The 18901-nt window shown below is 51.5% G+C and overlaps 1 protein-coding gene across 1 annotated transcript in view; it reads right to left on the reverse strand.

Moving 5' to 3' along the window:
- Positions 1 to 18901, reverse strand: part of LOC139251753 (C-type lectin domain family 12 member B-like) — a 131438-nt gene that overhangs the window by 98553 nt on the left and 13984 nt on the right. Inside the window, exon 3 of the mRNA XM_070873294.1 lies at positions 14307 to 14426. Coding sequence (XP_070729395.1) covers positions 14307 to 14426 — 120 coding nt within the window. The remainder of the gene's footprint in view (positions 1 to 14306; positions 14427 to 18901) is intronic.

Here is an 18901-nt window from a genome sequence, read left to right on the forward strand (position 1 = left end):
AGAGAGAGGGGTGTGGGTTATATCAGAGAGGGAGGGGTGTGGGGTATATCAGAGAGAGAGGTGTGTGGGGTATATCAGAGAGAGAGGGTGTGGGGTATATCGGAGAGAGAGAAGGGTGTGGAGTATTTCAGAGAGAGGTGTGTGGGGTATATCAGAGAGAGAGGGGTGTGGGGTATATCAGAGAGAGGTGTGTGGGGTATATCGGATAGAGAGGGGTGTGGGGTATATCAGAGAGAGGGGTGTGGGGTATATCAGAGTTAGAGTTAGTGTGTGGTGTATGTCAAAGGCACAGTGATGGGGTGGGGTATATCAGTGTTGCAGTGAGGGGTGTGTGGTATATCAGAGAGAGAGGGGTGTGGGGTATATCAGAGAGAGGGAGGGGTGTGGGGTATATCGGAGAGAGAGGGGTGTGGGGTATATCAGAGAGAGGGAGTGGTGTGGGGTATATCAGAGAGAGACGGGCGTGGTGTATATCAGAGAGTGAGGGGTGTGGGGTATATCAGAGAGAGAGGGGTGTGGTGTATATCAGAGAGAGGTGTGTGGGGTATATCAGAGAGAGAGGGGTGTGGGGTAATACGGAGAGAGAGAGAGGTGTGGGGTATATCAGAGAGAGAGTGGTGTGGGGTACATCAGAGAGAGAGGGGTGTGGGGTATATCAGAGAGAGAGGTGTGTGGGGCATATCAGAGAGAGAGGGCTGAGGGGTATATCAGAGAGAGAGATGTGTTGAGTATATCAGCGAGAGAGAGGGGTTTGGGTTATATCAGAGAGAGAGAGAGATGTGGGGTATATCAGAGAGAGAGAGGGGTGTGGGGTATATCAGAGAGAGAGAGGAGTGGGGTATATCAGAGAGTGGGGGGTGTGGGGTATATCAGAGAGAGATAGGGGTGTGGGTTATATCAGAGAGAGAGAGAGATGTGGGGTATATCAGAGAGAGAGGGGTTTGGGTTATATCAGAGAGAGAGAGGGGTGTGGGTTATATCAGAGAGAGAGAGAGATGTGGGGTATATCAGAGAGAGAGGGGTGTGGGGTATATCAGAGAGAGAGAGATGTGGGGTATATCAGAGAGAGAGGGGTGTGGGGTATATCAGAGAGATAGAGATGTGGGGTATATCAGAGAGAGAGGGGTGTGTGGTATATCACAGAGAGAGGGGTGTGGGGTATATCAGAGAGAGAGGGGTGTGGGTTATATAAGAGAGAGAGAGAGATGTGGGGTATATCAGAGAGAGAGAGGTGTGGGGTATATCAGAGAGAGAGGGGTGTGTGGTATATCAGAGAGAGAGGGGTGTGGGTTATATCAGAGAGAGATGGGTGTGTGGTATATCAGAGAGAGAGGGGTGTGGGATATATCAGAGAGAGAGGGGTGTGGGGTATATCAGAGAGAGATGGCTGTGGGGTATATCAGAGAGAGAGATGGGTGTGGGGTGTATCAGAGAGAGATGGCTGTGGGGTATATCAGAGAGGGAGATGGGTGTGGGGTATATCAGAGAGAGAGTGGTGTGGGGTATATCAGAGGGAGAGTGGTGTGGGGTATATCAGAGGGAGAGTGGTGTGGGGTATATCAGAGAGAGAGATGGGTGTGGGGTGTATCAGAGAGAGAGAGGTGTGGGGTATATCAGAGAGAGAGGGGTTTGGTTTATATCAGAGAGATAGAGAGATGTGGGGTATATCAGAGAGAGAGGGGTGTGGGGTATATCAGAGAGAGATGGCTGTGGGGTATATCAGAGAGGGAGATGGGTGTGGGGTATATCAGAGAGAGAGTGGTGTGGGGTATATCAGAGGGAGAGTGGTGTGGGGTATATCAGAGGGAGAGTGGTGTGGGGTATATCAGAGAGAGAGATGGGTGTGCGGTATATCAGAGAGAGGGGTGTGGGGTATATCAGACAGCGAGAGGGATGTGGGGTATATCAGAAGGAGAGGGGTGAGGTGTTTATCAGAGAGAGAGGGATGTGGGGTATATCAGAGAGAGAGGGGTGTGGGATATATCAGAGAGAGAGGGGTGTGGGGTATATCAGAGAGAGATGGCTGTGGGGTATATCAGAGAGAGAGATGGGTGTGGGGTGTATCAGAGAGAGAGAGGTGTGGGGTATATCAGAGAGAGAGGGGTTTGGTTTATATCAGAGAGAGAGAGAGATGTGGGGTATATCAGAGAGAGAGGGGTGTGGGGTATATCAGAGAGAGATGGCTGTGGGGTATATCAGAGAGGGAGATGGGTGTGGGGTATATCAGAGAGAGAGTGGTGTGGGGTATATCAGAGGGAGAGTGGTGTGGGGTATATCAGAGAGAGAGATGGGTGTGCGGTATATCAGAGAGAGGGGTGTGGGGTATATCAGACAGCGAGAGGGATGTGGAGTATATCAGAAGGAGAGGGGTGAGGTGTTTATCAGAGAGAGAGGGATGTGGGGTATATCAGAGAGAGAGGGGTGTGGTGTTTATCAGAGAGAGGGGTGTGTGGTATATCAGAGAGAGAGGGATGTGGGGTATATCAGAGAGAGAGGGATGTGGGGTATATCAGAGAGAGAGGGGTGTGGTGTTTATCAGAGAGAGGGGTGTGTCGGGTATATCACAGAGAGAGGGGTGTGGGGTGTATCAGAGAGAGAGAGGTTTGGGTGAGATCAGTGAGAGAGAGAGATGTGGGGTATATCAGAGAGAGAGGGTTGTGGGGTTTCTCAGAGAGAGAGGGGTGTGGGGTTTATCAGAGAGAGAGATGGGTGTTGGGTATATCAGAGAGAGGTGTGGGATATATCAGACAGAGAGAGGTGTGGGGTATATCAGAGAGAGAGATGGATGTGCGGTATATCAGAGAGAGATAGTGGTGCGGGGTATATCAGAGAGAGAGGGGTGAGGGGTTTATCACAGAGAGAGTGATGTGGGGTATATCAGAGAGAGAGGGGTGTGGGGGTTATGAGAGAGAGGGGTGTGTGGGGTATATCACAGAGAGAGAGGGATGTGGGGTATATCAGAGAGAGAGTGGTGAATAGGTCTATCCGAGAGAGATGGGTGTGGGGTATATCAGAGAGAGAGGGGTGTGGCGTATATCAGTGAGAGGGGTGTTGGGTATATCAGAGAAAGAGTGGTGTGGGGTATATCAGAGAGAGAGGGGTGTGTGGTATATCAGAGAGAGAGGGGTGTGGGGTATATCAGAGAGAGGGGTGTGTGGTATATCACAGAGAGAGTGGTGTGGGTACATCAGAGAGAGAGGGGTGTGGGGTATACCAGAGAGAGAGGGGTGTGGGGTATATCAGAGAGAGAGGGGTGTGGGGTATATCAGAGAGAGAGGTGTGTGGTGTATATCAGAGAGAGAGGGGTGTGGGGTATATCAGAGAGAGAGAGGTGTGGGGTGTATCAGAGAGAGGGGTGTGGGGTATATCAGAGAGAGAGGGGTGTGAGGTATATCAGAGAGAGAGGGGTGGGGTATATCAGAGGGAGAGAGGTGAGGGATATGTCAGAGAGAGAGAGAGGTGTGGGGTCTATCAGAGGGAGAGGGGTGTGAGGTATATCAGAGAGAGAGGGGTGTGGGGTACATCAGAGAGAGAGGGGTGTGGGGTACATCAGAGAGAGAGGTGTGTGGGGTATATCAGAGAGAGGGGTGTGGGGTATATCAGAGAGAGAGGGCTCTGGGGTAAATCAGAGAGAGAGGGGTGTGGGGTATATCAGAGGGAGAGAGGTGAGGGATATGTCAGAGAGAGAGAGAGGTGTGGGGTCTATCAGAGGGAGAGGGGTGTGAGGTATATCAGAGAGAGAGGGGTGTGGGGTACATCAGAGAGAGAGGGGTGTGGGGTACATCAGAGAGAGAGAGGTGTGGGGTGTATCAGAGAGAGGGGTGTGGGGTATATCAGAGAGAGAGGGGTGTGAGTTATATCAGAGAGAGAGGGGTGTGGGGTATATCAGCGAGAGAGAGGGATGTGGGGTATATCAGAGAGAGAGAGATATGTGGGGTATATCAGAGAGAGAGGTGTGGGGTATATCAGAGGGAGAGAGGTGAGGGATATATCAGAGAGAGAGGGGTGTGGGGTCGATCAGAGGGAGAGGGGTGTGGGGTATATCAGAGAGAGAGGGGTGTGGGGTACATAAGAGAGAGAGGGGTGTGGGGTACATCAGAGAGAGAGGTGTGTGGGGTATATCAGAGAGAGGGGTGTGGGGTATATCAGAGAGAGAGGGCTCTGGGGTATATCAGAGAGAGATGGGTGTGGAGTCTATCAGAGAGAGTGGGGTATATCAGAGAGAGGGATGTGGGGTATATCAGAGAGAGAAAGGTATGCGGCATATCACAGAGAGAGAGGTGTGGGGTATATCAGAGAGGGAGTGGTGTGGGGTGTATCAGAGAGAGAGAGGTGTGGGGTATATCAGAGAGAGAGGGGTGTGGGATATATCAGAGAGAGAGCGGTGTGGGGTATATCAGAGAGAGAGGTGTGTGGTTTATCAGAGGGAGAGGGTGTGGGGTATATCAGAGAGAGAGAGGTATGGGGTGTATCAGAGAGAAAGGGGTGTGGGGTATATCAGAGAGAGAGGGGTGTGAGGTATATCAGAGAGAGAGGTGTGTGGTTTATCAGAGGGAGAGGGTGTGGGTTATATCAGAGAGAGAGAGGTATGGGGTGTATCAGAGAGAAAGGGGTGTGGGGTATATCAGAGAGAGAGGGGTGTGAGTTATATCAGACAGAGAGGGGTGTGGGGTATATCAGAGAGAGAGAGGGATGTGGGGTATATCAGAGAGAGAGATCTGTGGGGTATATCAGAGAGAGTGGGGTGTGGGGTATATCAGTGAGAGAGATATGTGGGGTATATCAGAGAGAGAGGTGTGGGGTATATCAGAGGGAGAGGGGTGAGGGGTAGATCAGAGAGAGAGAGGTGTGGGGTATATCAGAGAGAGAGGGGTGTGGGGTATATCAGAGAGAGGCGTGTGGATTATATCAGAGAGAGAGAGGTGTGGGGTATATCAGAGAGAGAGGGGTGTGGGGTATATTAGAGAGAGAGGGGTGTGGGGTATATCAGAGAGGGGGTGTGGGGTATATCAGCGAGAGAGGGGTGCAGGGTATATAAGAGAGAGAGATGTGTTGAGTATATCAGCGAGAGAGAGGGGTTTGGGTTATATCAGAGAGAGAGAGAGATGTGGGGTATATCAGAGAGAGAGAGGGGTGTGGGGTATATCAGAGAGAGAGAGGAGTGGGGTATATCAGAGAGTGGGGGGTGTGGGGTATATCAGAGAGAGATAGGGGTGTGGGTTATATCAGAGAGAGAGAGAGATGTGGGGTATATCAGAGAGAGAGAGGGGTGTGGGTTTTTTCAGAGAGAGAGAGAGATGTGGGGTATATCAGAGAGAGAGGGGTGTGGGGTATATCAGAGAGAGAGAGATGTGGGGTATATCAGAGAGAGAGGGGTGTGGGGTATATCAGAGAGATAGAGATGTGGGGTATATCAGAGAGAGAGGGGTGTGGGGTATATCAGAGAGATAGAGATGTGGGGTATATCAGAGAGAGAGGGGTGTGTGGTATATCACATCAGAGAGAGAGGGGTGTGGGGAATATCAGAGAGAGGGGAGTGGGGTATATCAGAGAGAGATGGGTGTGGGGTATATCTGAGAGAGGGAGGGGTGTGGGGTATATCAGAGAGAGGGACGGGTGTGGGGTATATCAGAGAGAGAGGGGTGTGGGGTATATCTGAGAGAGAGAGGGGTGTTGGGTATATCAGAGAGAGACGGGTGTGGGATATATCGGAGAGAGAGGGGTGTGGGGTATATCAGAGAGAGAGGGGTGTGCGGTATATCAGAGAGAGAGGGGTGTGTGGTATATCAGAGAGAGGGAGAGGTGTGGGGTATATCAGAGAGAGAGAGGGGTGTGGGATATATCAGAGAGGGAGGGGTGTGGGGTATCTATCAGGGAGAGGGTTGTGGGTTACATCAGAGAGAGAGGGGTGTGGGGTATATCAGAGAGAGGGAGGGGTGTGGGGTATATCGGAGAGAGAGGGGTGTGGGTTATATCAGAGAGAGGGAGGGGTGTGTGGTATATCAGAGAGGGGTGTGGGGTATATCAGAGAGAGAGGGGTGTGGGGTATATCAGAGAGAGGTGTGTGGGGTATATCAGAGAGAGAGGGTGTGGGGTATATCGGAGAGAGAGGGGTGTGGGTTATATCAGAGAGGGAGGGTTGTGGGGTATATCAGAGAGAGAGGTGTGTGGGGTATATCAGAGAGAGAGGGTGTGGGGTATATCGGAGAGAGAAAAGGGTGTGGAGTATTTCAGAGAGAGGTGTGTGGGGTATATCAGAGAGAGAGGGGTGTGGGGTATATCACAGAGAGGTGTGTGGGGTATATCGGATAGAGAGGGGTGTGGGGTATATCAGAGAGAGGGGTGTGGGGTATATCAGAGTTAGAGTTAGTGTGTGGTGTATGTCAAAGGCACAGTGATGGGGTGGGGTATATCAGTGTTGCAGTGAGGGGTGTGTGGTATATCAGAGAGAGAGGGGTGTGGGGTATATCAGAGAGAGGGAGGGGTGTGGGGTATATCGGAGAGAGAGGGGTGTGGAGTATATCAGAGAGAGGGAGTGGTGTGGGGTATATCAGAGAGAGACGGGCGTGGTGTATATCAGAGAGTGAGGGGTGTGGGGTATATCAGAGAGAGAGGGGTGTGGGGTATATCAGAGAGAGGTGTGTGGGGTATATCAGAGAGAGAGGGGTGTGGGGTAATACGGAGAGAGAGAGAGGTGTGGGGTATATCAGAGAGAGAGTGGTGTGGGGTACATCAGAGAGAGAGGGGTGTGGGGTATATCAGAGAGAGAGGTGTGTGGGGCATATCAGAGAGAGAGGGCTGAGGGGTATATCAGAGAGAGAGATGTGTTGAGTATATCAGCGAGAGAGAGGGGTTTGGGTTATATCAGAGAGAGAGAGAGATGTGGGGTATATCAGAGAGAGAGAGGGGTGTGGGGTATATCAGAGAGAGAGGGGTGTGGGGTATATCAGAGAGAGGTGTGTGGGGTATATCGGAGAGAGAGAAGGGTGTGGAGTATTTCAGAGAGAAGTGTGTGGGGTATATCAGAGAGAGAGGGGTGTGGGGTATATCAGAGAGTGGTGTGTGGGGTATATCGGATAGAGAGGGGTGTGGGGTATATCAGAGAGAGGTGTGTGGGGTATATCAGAGTTAGAGTTAGTGTGTGGTGTATTTCAAAGGCACAGTGATGGGGTGAGGTATATCAGTGTTGCAGTGAGGGGTGTGTGGTATATCAGAGAGAGAGGGGTGTGGGGTATATCAGAGAGAGGGAGGGGTGTGGGGTATATCGGAGAGAGAGGGGTGTGGGGTATATCAGAGAGAGGGAGTGGTGTGGGGTATATCAGAGAGAGACGGGCGTGGTGTATATCAGAGAGTGAGGGGTGTGGGGTATATCAGAGAGAGAGGGGTGTGGGGTATATCAGAGAGAGGTGTGTGGGGTATATCAGAGAGAGAGGGGTGTGGGGTAATACGGAGAGAGAGAGAGGTGTGGGGTATATCAGAGAGAGAGGTGTGTGGGGCATATCAGAGAGAGAGGGCTGAGGGGTATATCAGAGAGAGAGATGTGTTGAGTATATCAGCGAGAGAGAGGGGTTTGGGTTATATCAGAGAGAGAGAGAGATGTGGGGTATATCAGAGAGAGAGAGGGGTGTGGGGTATATCAGAGAGAGAGAGGAGTGGGGTATATCAGAGAGTGGGGGGTGTGGGGTATATCAGAGAGAGAGAGGGGTGTGGGTTATATCAGAGAGAGAGAGAGATGCGGGGTATATCAGAGAGAGAGGGGTTTGGGTTATATCAGAGAGAGAGAGGGGTGTGGGTTATATCAGAGAGAGAGAGAGATGTGGGGTATATCAGAGAGAGAGGGGTGTGGGGTATATCAGAGAGAGAGAGATGTGGGGTATATCAGAGAGAGAGGGGTGTGGGGTATATCAGAGAGATAGAGATGTGGGGTATATCAGAGAGAGAGGGGTGTGTGGTATATCACAGAGAGAGGGGTGTGGGGTATATCAGAGAGAGAGAGGGGTGTGGGTTATATCAGAGAGAGAGAGAGATGTGGGGTATATCAGAGAGAGAGAGGTGTGGGATATATCAGAGAGAGAGGGGTGTGTGGTATATCAGAGAGAGAGGGGTGAGGGTTATATCAGAGAGAGAGGGGTGTGTGGTATATCAGAGAGAGAGGGGTGTGGGATATATCAGAGAGAGAGGGGTGTGGGGTATATCAGAGAGAGATGGCTGTGGGGTATATCAGAGAGAGAGGGGTTTGGTTTATATCAGAGAGAGAGAGAGATGTGGGGTATATCAGAGAGAGAGGGGTGTGGGGTATATCAGAGAGAGATGGCTGTGGGGTATATCAGAGAGGGAGATGGGTGTGGGGTATATCAGAGAGAGAGTGGTGTGGGGTATATCAGAGGGAGAGTGGTGTGGGGTATATCAGAGAGAGAGATGGGTGTGCGGTATATCAGAGAGAGGGGTGTGGGGTATATCAGACAGCGAGAGGGATGTGGGGTATATCAGAAGGAGAGGGGTGAGGTGTTTATCAGAGAGAGAGGGATGTGGGGTATATCAGAGAGAGAGGGGTGTGGTGTTTATCAGAGAGAGGGAGGGGTGTGGGGTATATCAGAGAGAGAGATGGATGTGGGGTATATCAGAGAGAGATAGTGGTGCGGGGCATATCAGAGAGAGAGGGGTGAGGGGTTTATCACAGAGAGAGTGATGTGGGGTATATCAGAGAGAGAGGGGTGTGGGGGATATGAGAGAGAGGGGTGTGTGGGGTATATCACAGAGAGAGAGGGATGTGGGGTATATCAGAGAGAGAGGGGTGTGGGGGATATGAGAGAGAGGGGTGTGTGGGGTATATCACAGAGAGAGAGGGATGTGGGGTATATCAGAGAGAGAGTGGTGAATAGGTCTATCCGAGAGAGATGGGTGTTGGGTATATCAGGGAGAGAGGGGTGTGGCGTATATCAGTGAGAGGGGTGTTGGGTATATCAGAGAAAGAGTGGTGTGGGGTATATCAGAGAGAGAGGGGTGTGTGGTATATGAGAGAGAGAGGGGTGTGGGGTATATCAGAGAGAGGGGTGTGTGGTATATCAGAGAGAGGGGTGTGGGGTATATCAGAGAGAGATAGTGGTGCGGGGTATATCAGAGAGAGAGAGGTGTGGTGTATATCAGAGAGTGAGAGATGTGGGGTATATCAGAGAGAGAGGGGTGTGGGGTATATCAGAGAGAGAGGGGTGTGCGGTATATCAGAGAGAGGGAGGGGTGTGGGGTATATCAGAGAGAGAGAGGTGTGTGGGGTATATCAGAGAGAGAGAGGGGTGGGGTGTATCAGAGAGAGAGGGGTGTGGGGAATATCAGAGAGAGGGCAGTTGGGTATATCAGAGACAGAGAGGGGTGGGGTACATCAGAGAGAGAGGGGTGTGGGGAATATCAGAGAGAGGGGAGTGGGGTATATCAGAGAGAGATGGGTGTGGGGTATATCTGAGAGAGGGAGGGGTGTCGCGTATATCAGAGAGAGGGACGGGTGTGGGGTATATCAGAGAGAGAGGGGTGTGGGGTATATCTGAGAGAGAGAGGTGTGTGGGGTATATCAGAGAGAGAGAGGTGTGTGGGGTATATCAGAGAGAGAGGGGTGTGTGGTATATCTGAGAGAGGGAGGGGTGTCGGGTATATCAGAGAGAGGGACGGGTGTGGGGTATATCAGAGAGAGGGGTGTGGGGTATATCTGAGAGAGAGAGTGGTGTGGGGTATATCAGAGAGAGGGGTGTGGGGTATATCGGAGAGAGAGGGGTATGGGGTATGTCAGAGAGAGAGGTGTGTGCGGTATATCAGAGAGAGAGGGGTGTGGGGTATATCGGAGAGAGGGAGGGGTGTGGGGTATATCAGAGAGAGAGGGGTGTGGGGTATATCAGAGAGAGAGGGGTGTGGGATATCTATCAGAGAGAGGGTTGTGGGTTACATCAGAGAGAGAGGGGTGTGGGGTATTTCAGAGAGAGGGAGGGGTGTGGGGTATATCGGAGAGAGAGGGGTGTGGGGTATATCAGAGAGAGAGGGGTGTGGGGTATATCAGAGAGAGGTGTGTGGGTTATATCAAAGAGAGATGGGTGTGGGGTATATCAGAGAGAGAGGGGTGTGGGGTATATCGGAGAGAGAGGGGTGTGGGGTATATCAGACAGAGAGGGGTGTGGCGTATATCGGAGAGAGAGGGGTGTGGCGTATATCAGTCTTACAGTGAGGGTTGTGGGATATATCAGTGTTACAGTGAGGTGCGTGGGGTATATCAGTGTTACAGTGAGGGGTGTGGGGTAAATCAGTGTTACAGTGTGGGGTGTGGGGTATATCAGTGTTACAGTGTGGGGTGTGGGGTATATCAGTATTACAGTGTGGGGTATATCAGTGTTATAGTGAGGGGTGTGGGGTATATCAGTGTTACAGTGAGGGGTGTGGGGTATATCAGTGTAACAGTGAGGGGTGTGGGGTATATCAGTGTTACAGTGAGGGGTGTGGGGTATATCATTGAACAAGTGAGGGGTGTGGGGGATATCAGTGTTATAGTGAAGGGTGTGGGATATATCAGTGTTACAGTGAGGGGTGTGGGGTATATCAGTGTTACAGTGAGGTGTGTGGGGTATATCAGTGAGAAAGTGAGGCGTGTGGGGTATATCAGTGTTACAGTGAGGGGCGAGGGGTATATCAGTGTTACAGTGAGGGGCGAGGGGTATATCAGTGTTACAGTGAGGTGTGTGGGGTATATCAGTGTTACAGTGAGGGGCGAGGGGTATATCAGTGTTACAGTGAGGGGTGTGGGGTATATCAGTGTTACAGTAAGGGGCGAGGGGTATATCAGTGTTACAGTGAGGGGCGAGGGGTATATCAGTGTTACAGTGAGGGGTGTGGGGCATATCTGTGTTACAGTGAGTGGTGTGGGGTATATCAGTGTGTTACAGTGAGGGGTGTGGGGTATATCAGTGCAACAGTGAGGGGTGTGGGGTATATCAGTGTTACAGTGAGGGGTGTGGGGTATATCAGTGTTACAGTGACGGGTGTGGTGTATATCAGTGTTACAGTGTGGGGTGTATCAGTGTTACAGTGAGGGGTGTGGGGTATATCAGTGATACAGTGAGGGGCGTGGGGTATATCAGTGTTACAGTGAGGTGTGTGGGGTATATCAGTGTTACAGTGAGGGGTGTGGGGTATATCAGTGTTACAATGAGGGGTGTGGGATATATCAGTGTTACAGTGAGGGGTGTGGGGCATATCTGTGTTACAGTGAGGGGTGTGGGGTATATCAGTGTGTTACAGTGTGGGGTGTGGGGTATATCATTGTTACAGTGAGGGGTGTGGGGTATATCAGTGTTACAGTGAGGGGTGTGGGGTATATCAGTGTTACAGTGAGAGTTGTGCGGTATATCAGTGTTACAGTGAGGGTGTGGGGTATATCAGTGTTACAGTGAGGGGTGTGGGGTATATCAGTGTTACAGTGAGGGGTGTAGGGCATTTCTGTGTTACAGTGAGGGGTGTGGGGTATATCAGTGTGTTACAGTGAGGGGTGTGGGGTATATCATTGTTACAGTGAGGGTGTGGGGTATATCAGTGTTACAGTGAGGGGTGTGGGGTATATCAGTGTTACAGTGAGGGGTGTGGGGCATATCTGTGTTACAGTGAGTGGTGTGGGGTATATCAGTGTGTTACAGTGAGGGGTGTGGGGTATATCAGTGTAACAGTGAGAGGTGTAGGGTATATTAGTGTTGCAGTGAGGTGTGTGGGGTATATCAGTGTTACAGTGACGGGTGTGGTGTATATCAGTGTTACAGTGTGGGGTGTGGGGTATATCAGTGTTATAGTGAGGGGTGTGGGGTATATCGGTGTTACAGTGAGGGGTGTGGGGTATATCAGTGTTACAGTGAGGGGTGTGGGGTATATCAGTGTTACAGTGAGGGGTGTGGGGTATATCAGTGTTACAGTGAGGTGTGTGGGGTATATCAGTGTTACAGTGAGGGGTGTGGGGTATATCAGTGATACAGTGAGGGGCGTGGGGTATATCAGTGTTACAGTGAGGTGTGTGGGGTATATCAGTGTTGCAGTGAGGGGTGTGGGGTATATCAGTGTTACAGTGAGGGGTGTGGGGTCTATCAGTGTTACAGTGAGGGGTGTGGGGTATATCAGTGTTACAGTGAGGGGTGTGGGGTATATCAGTGTTACAGTGAGGGTGTGGGGTATATCAGTGTTACAGTGAGGGGTGTGGGGTATATCAGTGTTACAGTGAGGGGTGTAGGGCATTTCTGTGTTACAGTGAGGGGTGTGGGGTATATCAGTGTGTTACAGTGAGGGGTGTGGGGTATATCATTGTTACAGTGAGGGTGTGGGGTATATCAGTGTTACAGTGAGGGGTGTGGGGTATATCAGTGTTACAGTGAGGGGTGTGGGGCATATCTGTGTTACAGTGAGTGGTGTGGGGTATATCAGTGTGTTACAGTGAGGGGTGTGGGGTATATCAGTGTAACAGTGAGAGGTGTAGGGTATATTAGTGTTGCAGTGAGGTGTGTGGGGTATATCAGTGTTACAGTGACGGGTGTGGTGTATATCAGTGTTACAGTGTGGGGTGTGGGGTATATCAGTGTTATAGTGAGGGGTGTGGGGTATATCGGTGTTACAGTGAGGGGTGTGGGGTATATCAGTGTTACAGTGAGGGGTGTGGGGTATATCAGTGTTACAGTGAGGGGTGTGGGGTATATCAGTGTTGCAGTGAGGGGTGTGGGGTATATCAGTGTTACAGTGAGGGGTGTGGGGTATATCAGTGTTACAGTGAGGGGTGTGGGGTATATCAGTGTTACAGTGAGGGGTGTGGGGTATATCAGTGTTACAGTGAGGGGTGTGGGGTATATCAGTGTTACAGTGAGGGGTGTGGGGTATATCAGTGTTACAGTGAGGTGTGTGGGGTATATCAGTGTTACAGTGAGGGGTGTGGGGTATATCAGTGATACAGTGAGGGGCGTGGGGTATATCAGTGTTACAGTGAGGTGTGTGGGGTATATCAGTGTTGCAGTGAGGGGTGTGGGGTATATCAGTGTTACAGTGAGGGGTGTGGGGTCTATCAGTGTTACAGTGAGGGGTGTGGGGTATATCAGTGTTACAGTGAGGGGTGTGGGGTATATCAGTGTTACAGTGAGGGGTGTGGGGTATATCAGTGTTACAGTGAGGGGTGTGGGGTATATCAGTGTTACAGTGAGGGGTGTGGGCAATACTGAGGGAGTGACGCACTGTCGGAGGGGCAGTACTGAGGGAGAGCCGCACTGTCGGAGGGGCAGTACTGAGGGAGTGCCGCACTGTCGGAAGGGCAGTACTGAGGGAGCGCCGCACTGTCGGAGGGGCAGTACTGAGGGAGCCCCGCACTGTCGGAGGGGCAGTACTGAGGGAGCGCCGCACTGTCGGAGGGGCAGTACTGAGGGAGCCCCGCACTGTCGGAGGGGCAGTACTGAGGGAGCACCGCACTGTCGGAGGGGCAGTCCTGAGGGAGCACCGCACTGTCGAAGGGGCAGTACTGAGGGAGCCCCGCACTGTCGGAGGGGCAGTACTGAGGGAGCGCCGCACTGTCGGAGGGGCAGTACTGAGGGAGTGCCGCACTGTCGGAGGGGCAGTACTGAGGGAGTGCCGCACTGTCGGAGGGGCAGTACTGAGGGAGTGCCGCACTGTCGGAGGGGCACTACTGAGGGAGTGCCGCACTGTCGGAAGGGCAGTACTGAGGGAGCGCCGCACTGTCGGAGGGGCAGTACTGAGGGAGCCCCGCACTGTCGGAGGGGCAGTACTGAGGGAGCGCCGCACTGTCGGAGGGGCAGTACTGAGGGAGCACCGCACTGTCGGAGGGACAGTACTGAGGGAGTGCCGCACTGTCGGAGGCTCAGTACTGAGGGAGTGCCGCACTGTCGGAGGGGCAGTCCTGAGGGAGTGCCGCACTGTCGGAGGGGCAGTCCTGAGGGAGTGCCGCACTGTCGGAGGGGGCCGTCTTTCAGGCGAGACATTAAACCGAGGCCCCTCTCGGGTGGATGTAAAAGATCCCGGGGCACTATTTGGAAGAAGAGCGGGGGGAGTTCTCCCCGGTGTCCTGGGGCCAATATTTATCCCTCAATCCACATCACAAACACAGATTATCTGAGTCATTGTCACATCGCTTGTGTGTGGGATCTTGCTGTGCGCAAATTGGCTGCCGCGTTTCCCACAATACAACAGTGAGCACACTCCAAAAAGTACGCCATTGGCTGTAAAGCGCTTTGGGACGTCCGCCGTTTTCGAAAGGTGTTGTGTAACCGCAGGTCCGTCGTACGCCCACGTACCGTGCACAGTGAGTCCGGTGATGATGGCAGAGACGCACAGGAAGACCACGAGGTAGAGAATGGTTCCGCACTGTGGTTTGAAGGCGAGTTTCCCCCCAGCTGTGTCCGGTGCTCGGCCGTCTGGAACAGAGAACTGAGATACAAGCGCTGGCTCGGAACGGGGACGTTCCCCGGGGAGCAGCCAAGGTCGGCTGTCTCGGCGAGTTTCCCCTCAACCCCAGCACAACAGGCCGGTGGACTAACCCAGCCCTCGCAACTCACATCCCTAAACGTATTTAGAACAGAACATGAGAACACCAGAAATAGCAGCAGGAGTGGGCCATACGGCCCCTCGAGCCTGCTCCGCCATTTAATACCATCATGGCTGATCCGATCATGGACACAGCTCCACTTCCCTGCCCGCTCCCCTTATCCCCTTATCGGTTAAGGAACTGTCTATCTCTGTCTTAAATATATTCAATGTCCCGGCTCCCACAGCTCTCTGAGGCAGCGAGTTCCACAGATTTACAACCCTCTGAGAGAAGAAATTCCTCCTCATCTCAGTTTTAAATGGGCGGCCCCTTATTCTAAGACCATGCCCCCTAGTTCTAGTCTCCCCCATCAGTGGGAACATCCTCTCTGCATCCACCTTGTCGAGCCCCCCTCATAATCTGATACGTTTCCATAAGATCACCTCTCATTCTTCTGAACTCCAATGAGTAGAGGCCCAACCTCCTCAACCTTTCCTCATAAGTCAACCCCCTCATCCCCGGAATCAACCGAGTGAACCTTCTCTGAACTGCCTCCAAAGCAAAGTATCTCCTTTCGTAAATACGGAGACCAAAACTGTGCACGCAGTACTCCAGGTGTGGCCTCACCAATACCCTGTATAACTGGAGCAAGACTTCCCTGCTTTTATACTCCATCCCCTTTGCAATAAAGGCCAAGATACCATTGGCCTTCCTGATCACTTGCTGTACCTGCAGACTAACCTTTTGTGTTTCATGCACCAGGACCCCCAGGTCCTGCTGTACTGCGGCACTTTACAATTCTGATGACCTCCAATGTGGATGTACAGAGGGACCTGGGTGTCCTTGTACACCAGCCATTGAAAGCAAATATGCAGAAGTTTTGATGGGGAAATGGTATAAATGATATTTGCATATTGTAAAACTATTTAAGCACATGTTAGCGAGGCAAATGGTATGCCACATAGAAACATAGAAAATAGGTGCAGGAGTAGGCCATTCGGCCCTTCGAGCCTGCACCACCTATCAATAAGATCATGGCTGATCATTCCCTCAGTACCCCTTTCCTGCTTTCTCTCCATACCCCTTGATCCCTTTAGCCGTAAGGGCCACATCTAACTCCCTCTGGAATATATCCAATGAACTGGCCTCAACAACTTTCTGTGGTAGAGAATTCCACAGGTTCACAACTCTCTGAGTGAAGAAGTTTCTCCTCATCTCGGTCCTAAATGGCTTAACCCTTATCCTTAGACTGTGTGAGCCCTGGTTCTGGACTTCCCCAACATCGGGAACATTCTTCCCGCATCTAACCTGTCCAGTCCCGTCAGAATTTTATATGTTTCTATGAGATCCCCTCTCATCCTTCTAAACTCCAGTGAATAAAGGCCCAGTCGATCCAGTCTCTCCTCATATGTCAGTCCTGCCATCCCGGGAATCAGTCAGGTGAACCTTCGCTGCACTCCCTCAATAGCAAGAACGTCCTTCCTCAGATTAGGAGACCAAAACTGAAAACAATACTCCAGGTGAGGCCTCACTAAGGCCCTGTACAACTGCAGTAAGACCTCCCTGCTCCGATACTCAAATCCTCTCGCTATGAAGGCCAACATACCATTTGCCTTCTTCACTGCCTGCTGCACCTGCATGTCAACTTTCAATGACTGATGTACCATGACACCCAGGTCTCGTTGCACCTCCCCTTTTCCTAATCTGTCACCATTCAGATAATATTCTGCCTTCGTGTTTTTGCCACCAAAGTGGATAACCTCACATTTATCCACATTATACTGCATCTGCCATGCATTTGCCCACTCACCTAACCTGTCCAAGTCACCCTGCAGCCTCTTAGCATCCCCCTCACAGCTCACACCGCCACCCAGCTTTGTGTCATCTGCAAACTTGGAGATATTACACTCAATTCCTTCGTCTCAATCATTAATGTATATTGTAAACAGCTGGGGTCCCAGCACTGAGCCCTGCGGCACTCCACTAGTCACTGCCTGCCATTCTGAAAAGGGCATCATTGTTGGCCTTCATTGCAAGAGGGTTTGTGTACAGGAGCAAGGATGTCTCACTCCAGTTATACAGGGCCTTGGTGAGACCACACCTGGAGTATTGTGAGCAGTTCTGGTCTCCTTACCTAAGGAAGGATACACTTACCACAGAGGGAGTGCAGCGAAGGTTCACCAGACTGATTCCTGGGACGGCAGGACTGTGGTACGAGGAGAGATTGGGTCGACTGGGCCTGTATTCACTGGAGTTTAGAAGAATGAGAGGGGATCTCACTGAAAGGTATAAAATTCTGACGGGGTTGGACAGACTGGATGTGGGGAGGATGTTTCCCGGGGCTGGGAAGTCTAGAACAAGGGGTCACACAGTCTCAGGATACGGGGGAGGAAATTTAGGACCGAGATGAGGAGAAATGTTTTCACTCAGAGGGTGGTGAACCTGTGGAATTCTCTACCACAGAAGGCTGTGGAGGCCAAGTCACTGAATATATTTAAGAGGGAGATAGGTTTCGAGACACAAAAGGCATCACGGGGTCTGGGGAGAAAGTGGGAATATGGTGTTGAGATAGAGGATCAGCCATGATCACATTGAATGGTGGTGCAGGCTCGAGGGGCCGAATGGCCAACTCCTGCTCCTATATTTTCTAGGCCGAGTGATATTGAGGGAGTGCAGCGAAGGTTCACCAGACTGATTCCCGGGATGGCAGGACTGACATATGAGGAGAGACTGGATCAACTGGGCCTTTATTCACTGGAGTTTAGAAGGATGAGAGGGGATCTCATAGAAACATATAAAATTCTGACGGGACTGGACAGGTTAGATGCGGGAAGAATGTTCCCGATGTTGGGGAAGTCCAGAACCAGGGGTCACAGTCTAAGGATAAGGGGTAGGCCATTTAGGACCGAGATGAGGAGAAACTTCTTCACTCAGAGAGTTGTTAACCTGTGGAATTCCCGGCCGCAGAGAGTTGTTGAGGCCAGTTCATTGGATATATTCAAGAGGGAGTTAGATATGGTCCTTACGGCTAAAGGGATCAAGGGGTATGGAGAGAAAGCAGGAAAGGGGTACTGAGGTGAATGATCAGCCATGATCTTATTGAATGGTGGTGCAGGCTCGAAGGGCCGAATGGCCTACTCCTGCACCTATTTTCTGTGTTTCTATGTTTCAATACAATCATGGCTGATCTGATCATGGACTCAGCTCCACTTCCCCGCCCGCTCTCCGAAACCCTTTACTCCCTTATCGTACAAAAATCTGTCTGTCTCCGCCTTAAATATATTCAATGTCCCGGCTCCCACAGCTCTCTGGGGCAGAGAATTCCACAGATTTACAACCCTCTGAGAGAAGAAATTCCTCCTCATCTCAGTTTTAAATGGGCGGCCCCTTATTCTAAGACCATGCCCCCTAGTTCTAGTCTGCCCCATCAGTGGGAACATCCTCTCTGCATCCACCTTGTCGAGCCCCCTCATAATCTTATACGTTTCCATATGATCACCTCTCATTCTTCTGAATTCCAATGAGTAGAGGCCCAACCTTTCCTCATAAGTCAACCCCCTCATCTCCGGGATCAACCGAGTGAACCTTCTCTGAACTGCCTCCAAAGCAAGTCTATCCTTCCGTAAATACAGAGACCAGAACTGTACACGCAGTACTCCAGGTGTGGCCTCACCAATACCCTGAATAACTGGAGCAAGACTTCCCTGCTTTTATACTCCATCCCCTTTGCAATAAAGACCAAGATACCATTGGCCCTTCCTGATCACTTGCTGTACCTGCATACTAACCTTTTGTGTTTCATGCACAAGTAACCCCCAGGTCCCACTGTACTGCAGCACTTTGCAATTCCGATGACACCCAGCTCGACCTAATCACCACTAATCTCCACACCCCCACAGTCTCTACACTGTCAGATTGCTTGTCCGACATCCAGTTCTGGAGGAGCAGAGATTTCTGCAATATCGGGGAAGAGGGAGGCCGTTCCCCAGCTCCCCGACTCCCTCCCTCACCCCAACTCCTGTCTCAGGCTGAACCAGACTGTTCACAACCTGGGTGTCATACTTGGCCCTGAAATGAGCTTCTGGCCACATATCCCCAGCATAACTAAACCCGCCCGTTTCCCCCCTCCGTAATATCGTCCGTCCCCACCCCCCTGCCTCAGCTCATCCGCTGCTGAAGCCCTCATCCGTGCCTTTGTTACCCCCAGACTTGACCATTCCAACGCACTCCCGGCTGGCCTTCCCACGTTCTACCCGACATAACACCCCTCCCTATCTCTCTCACTTCCGACATCTCTACACCCCTCCCTATCTCTGTAGCTCCCTCCAGGCCTCCAACCCTCCCTATCTCTGTAACTCCCTCCAG

Source organism: Pristiophorus japonicus, unplaced genomic scaffold (genome assembly GCF_044704955.1).
Source record: "Pristiophorus japonicus isolate sPriJap1 unplaced genomic scaffold, sPriJap1.hap1 HAP1_SCAFFOLD_440, whole genome shotgun sequence".
Lineage (NCBI taxonomy): Eukaryota > Metazoa > Chordata > Chondrichthyes > Pristiophoridae > Pristiophorus > Pristiophorus japonicus.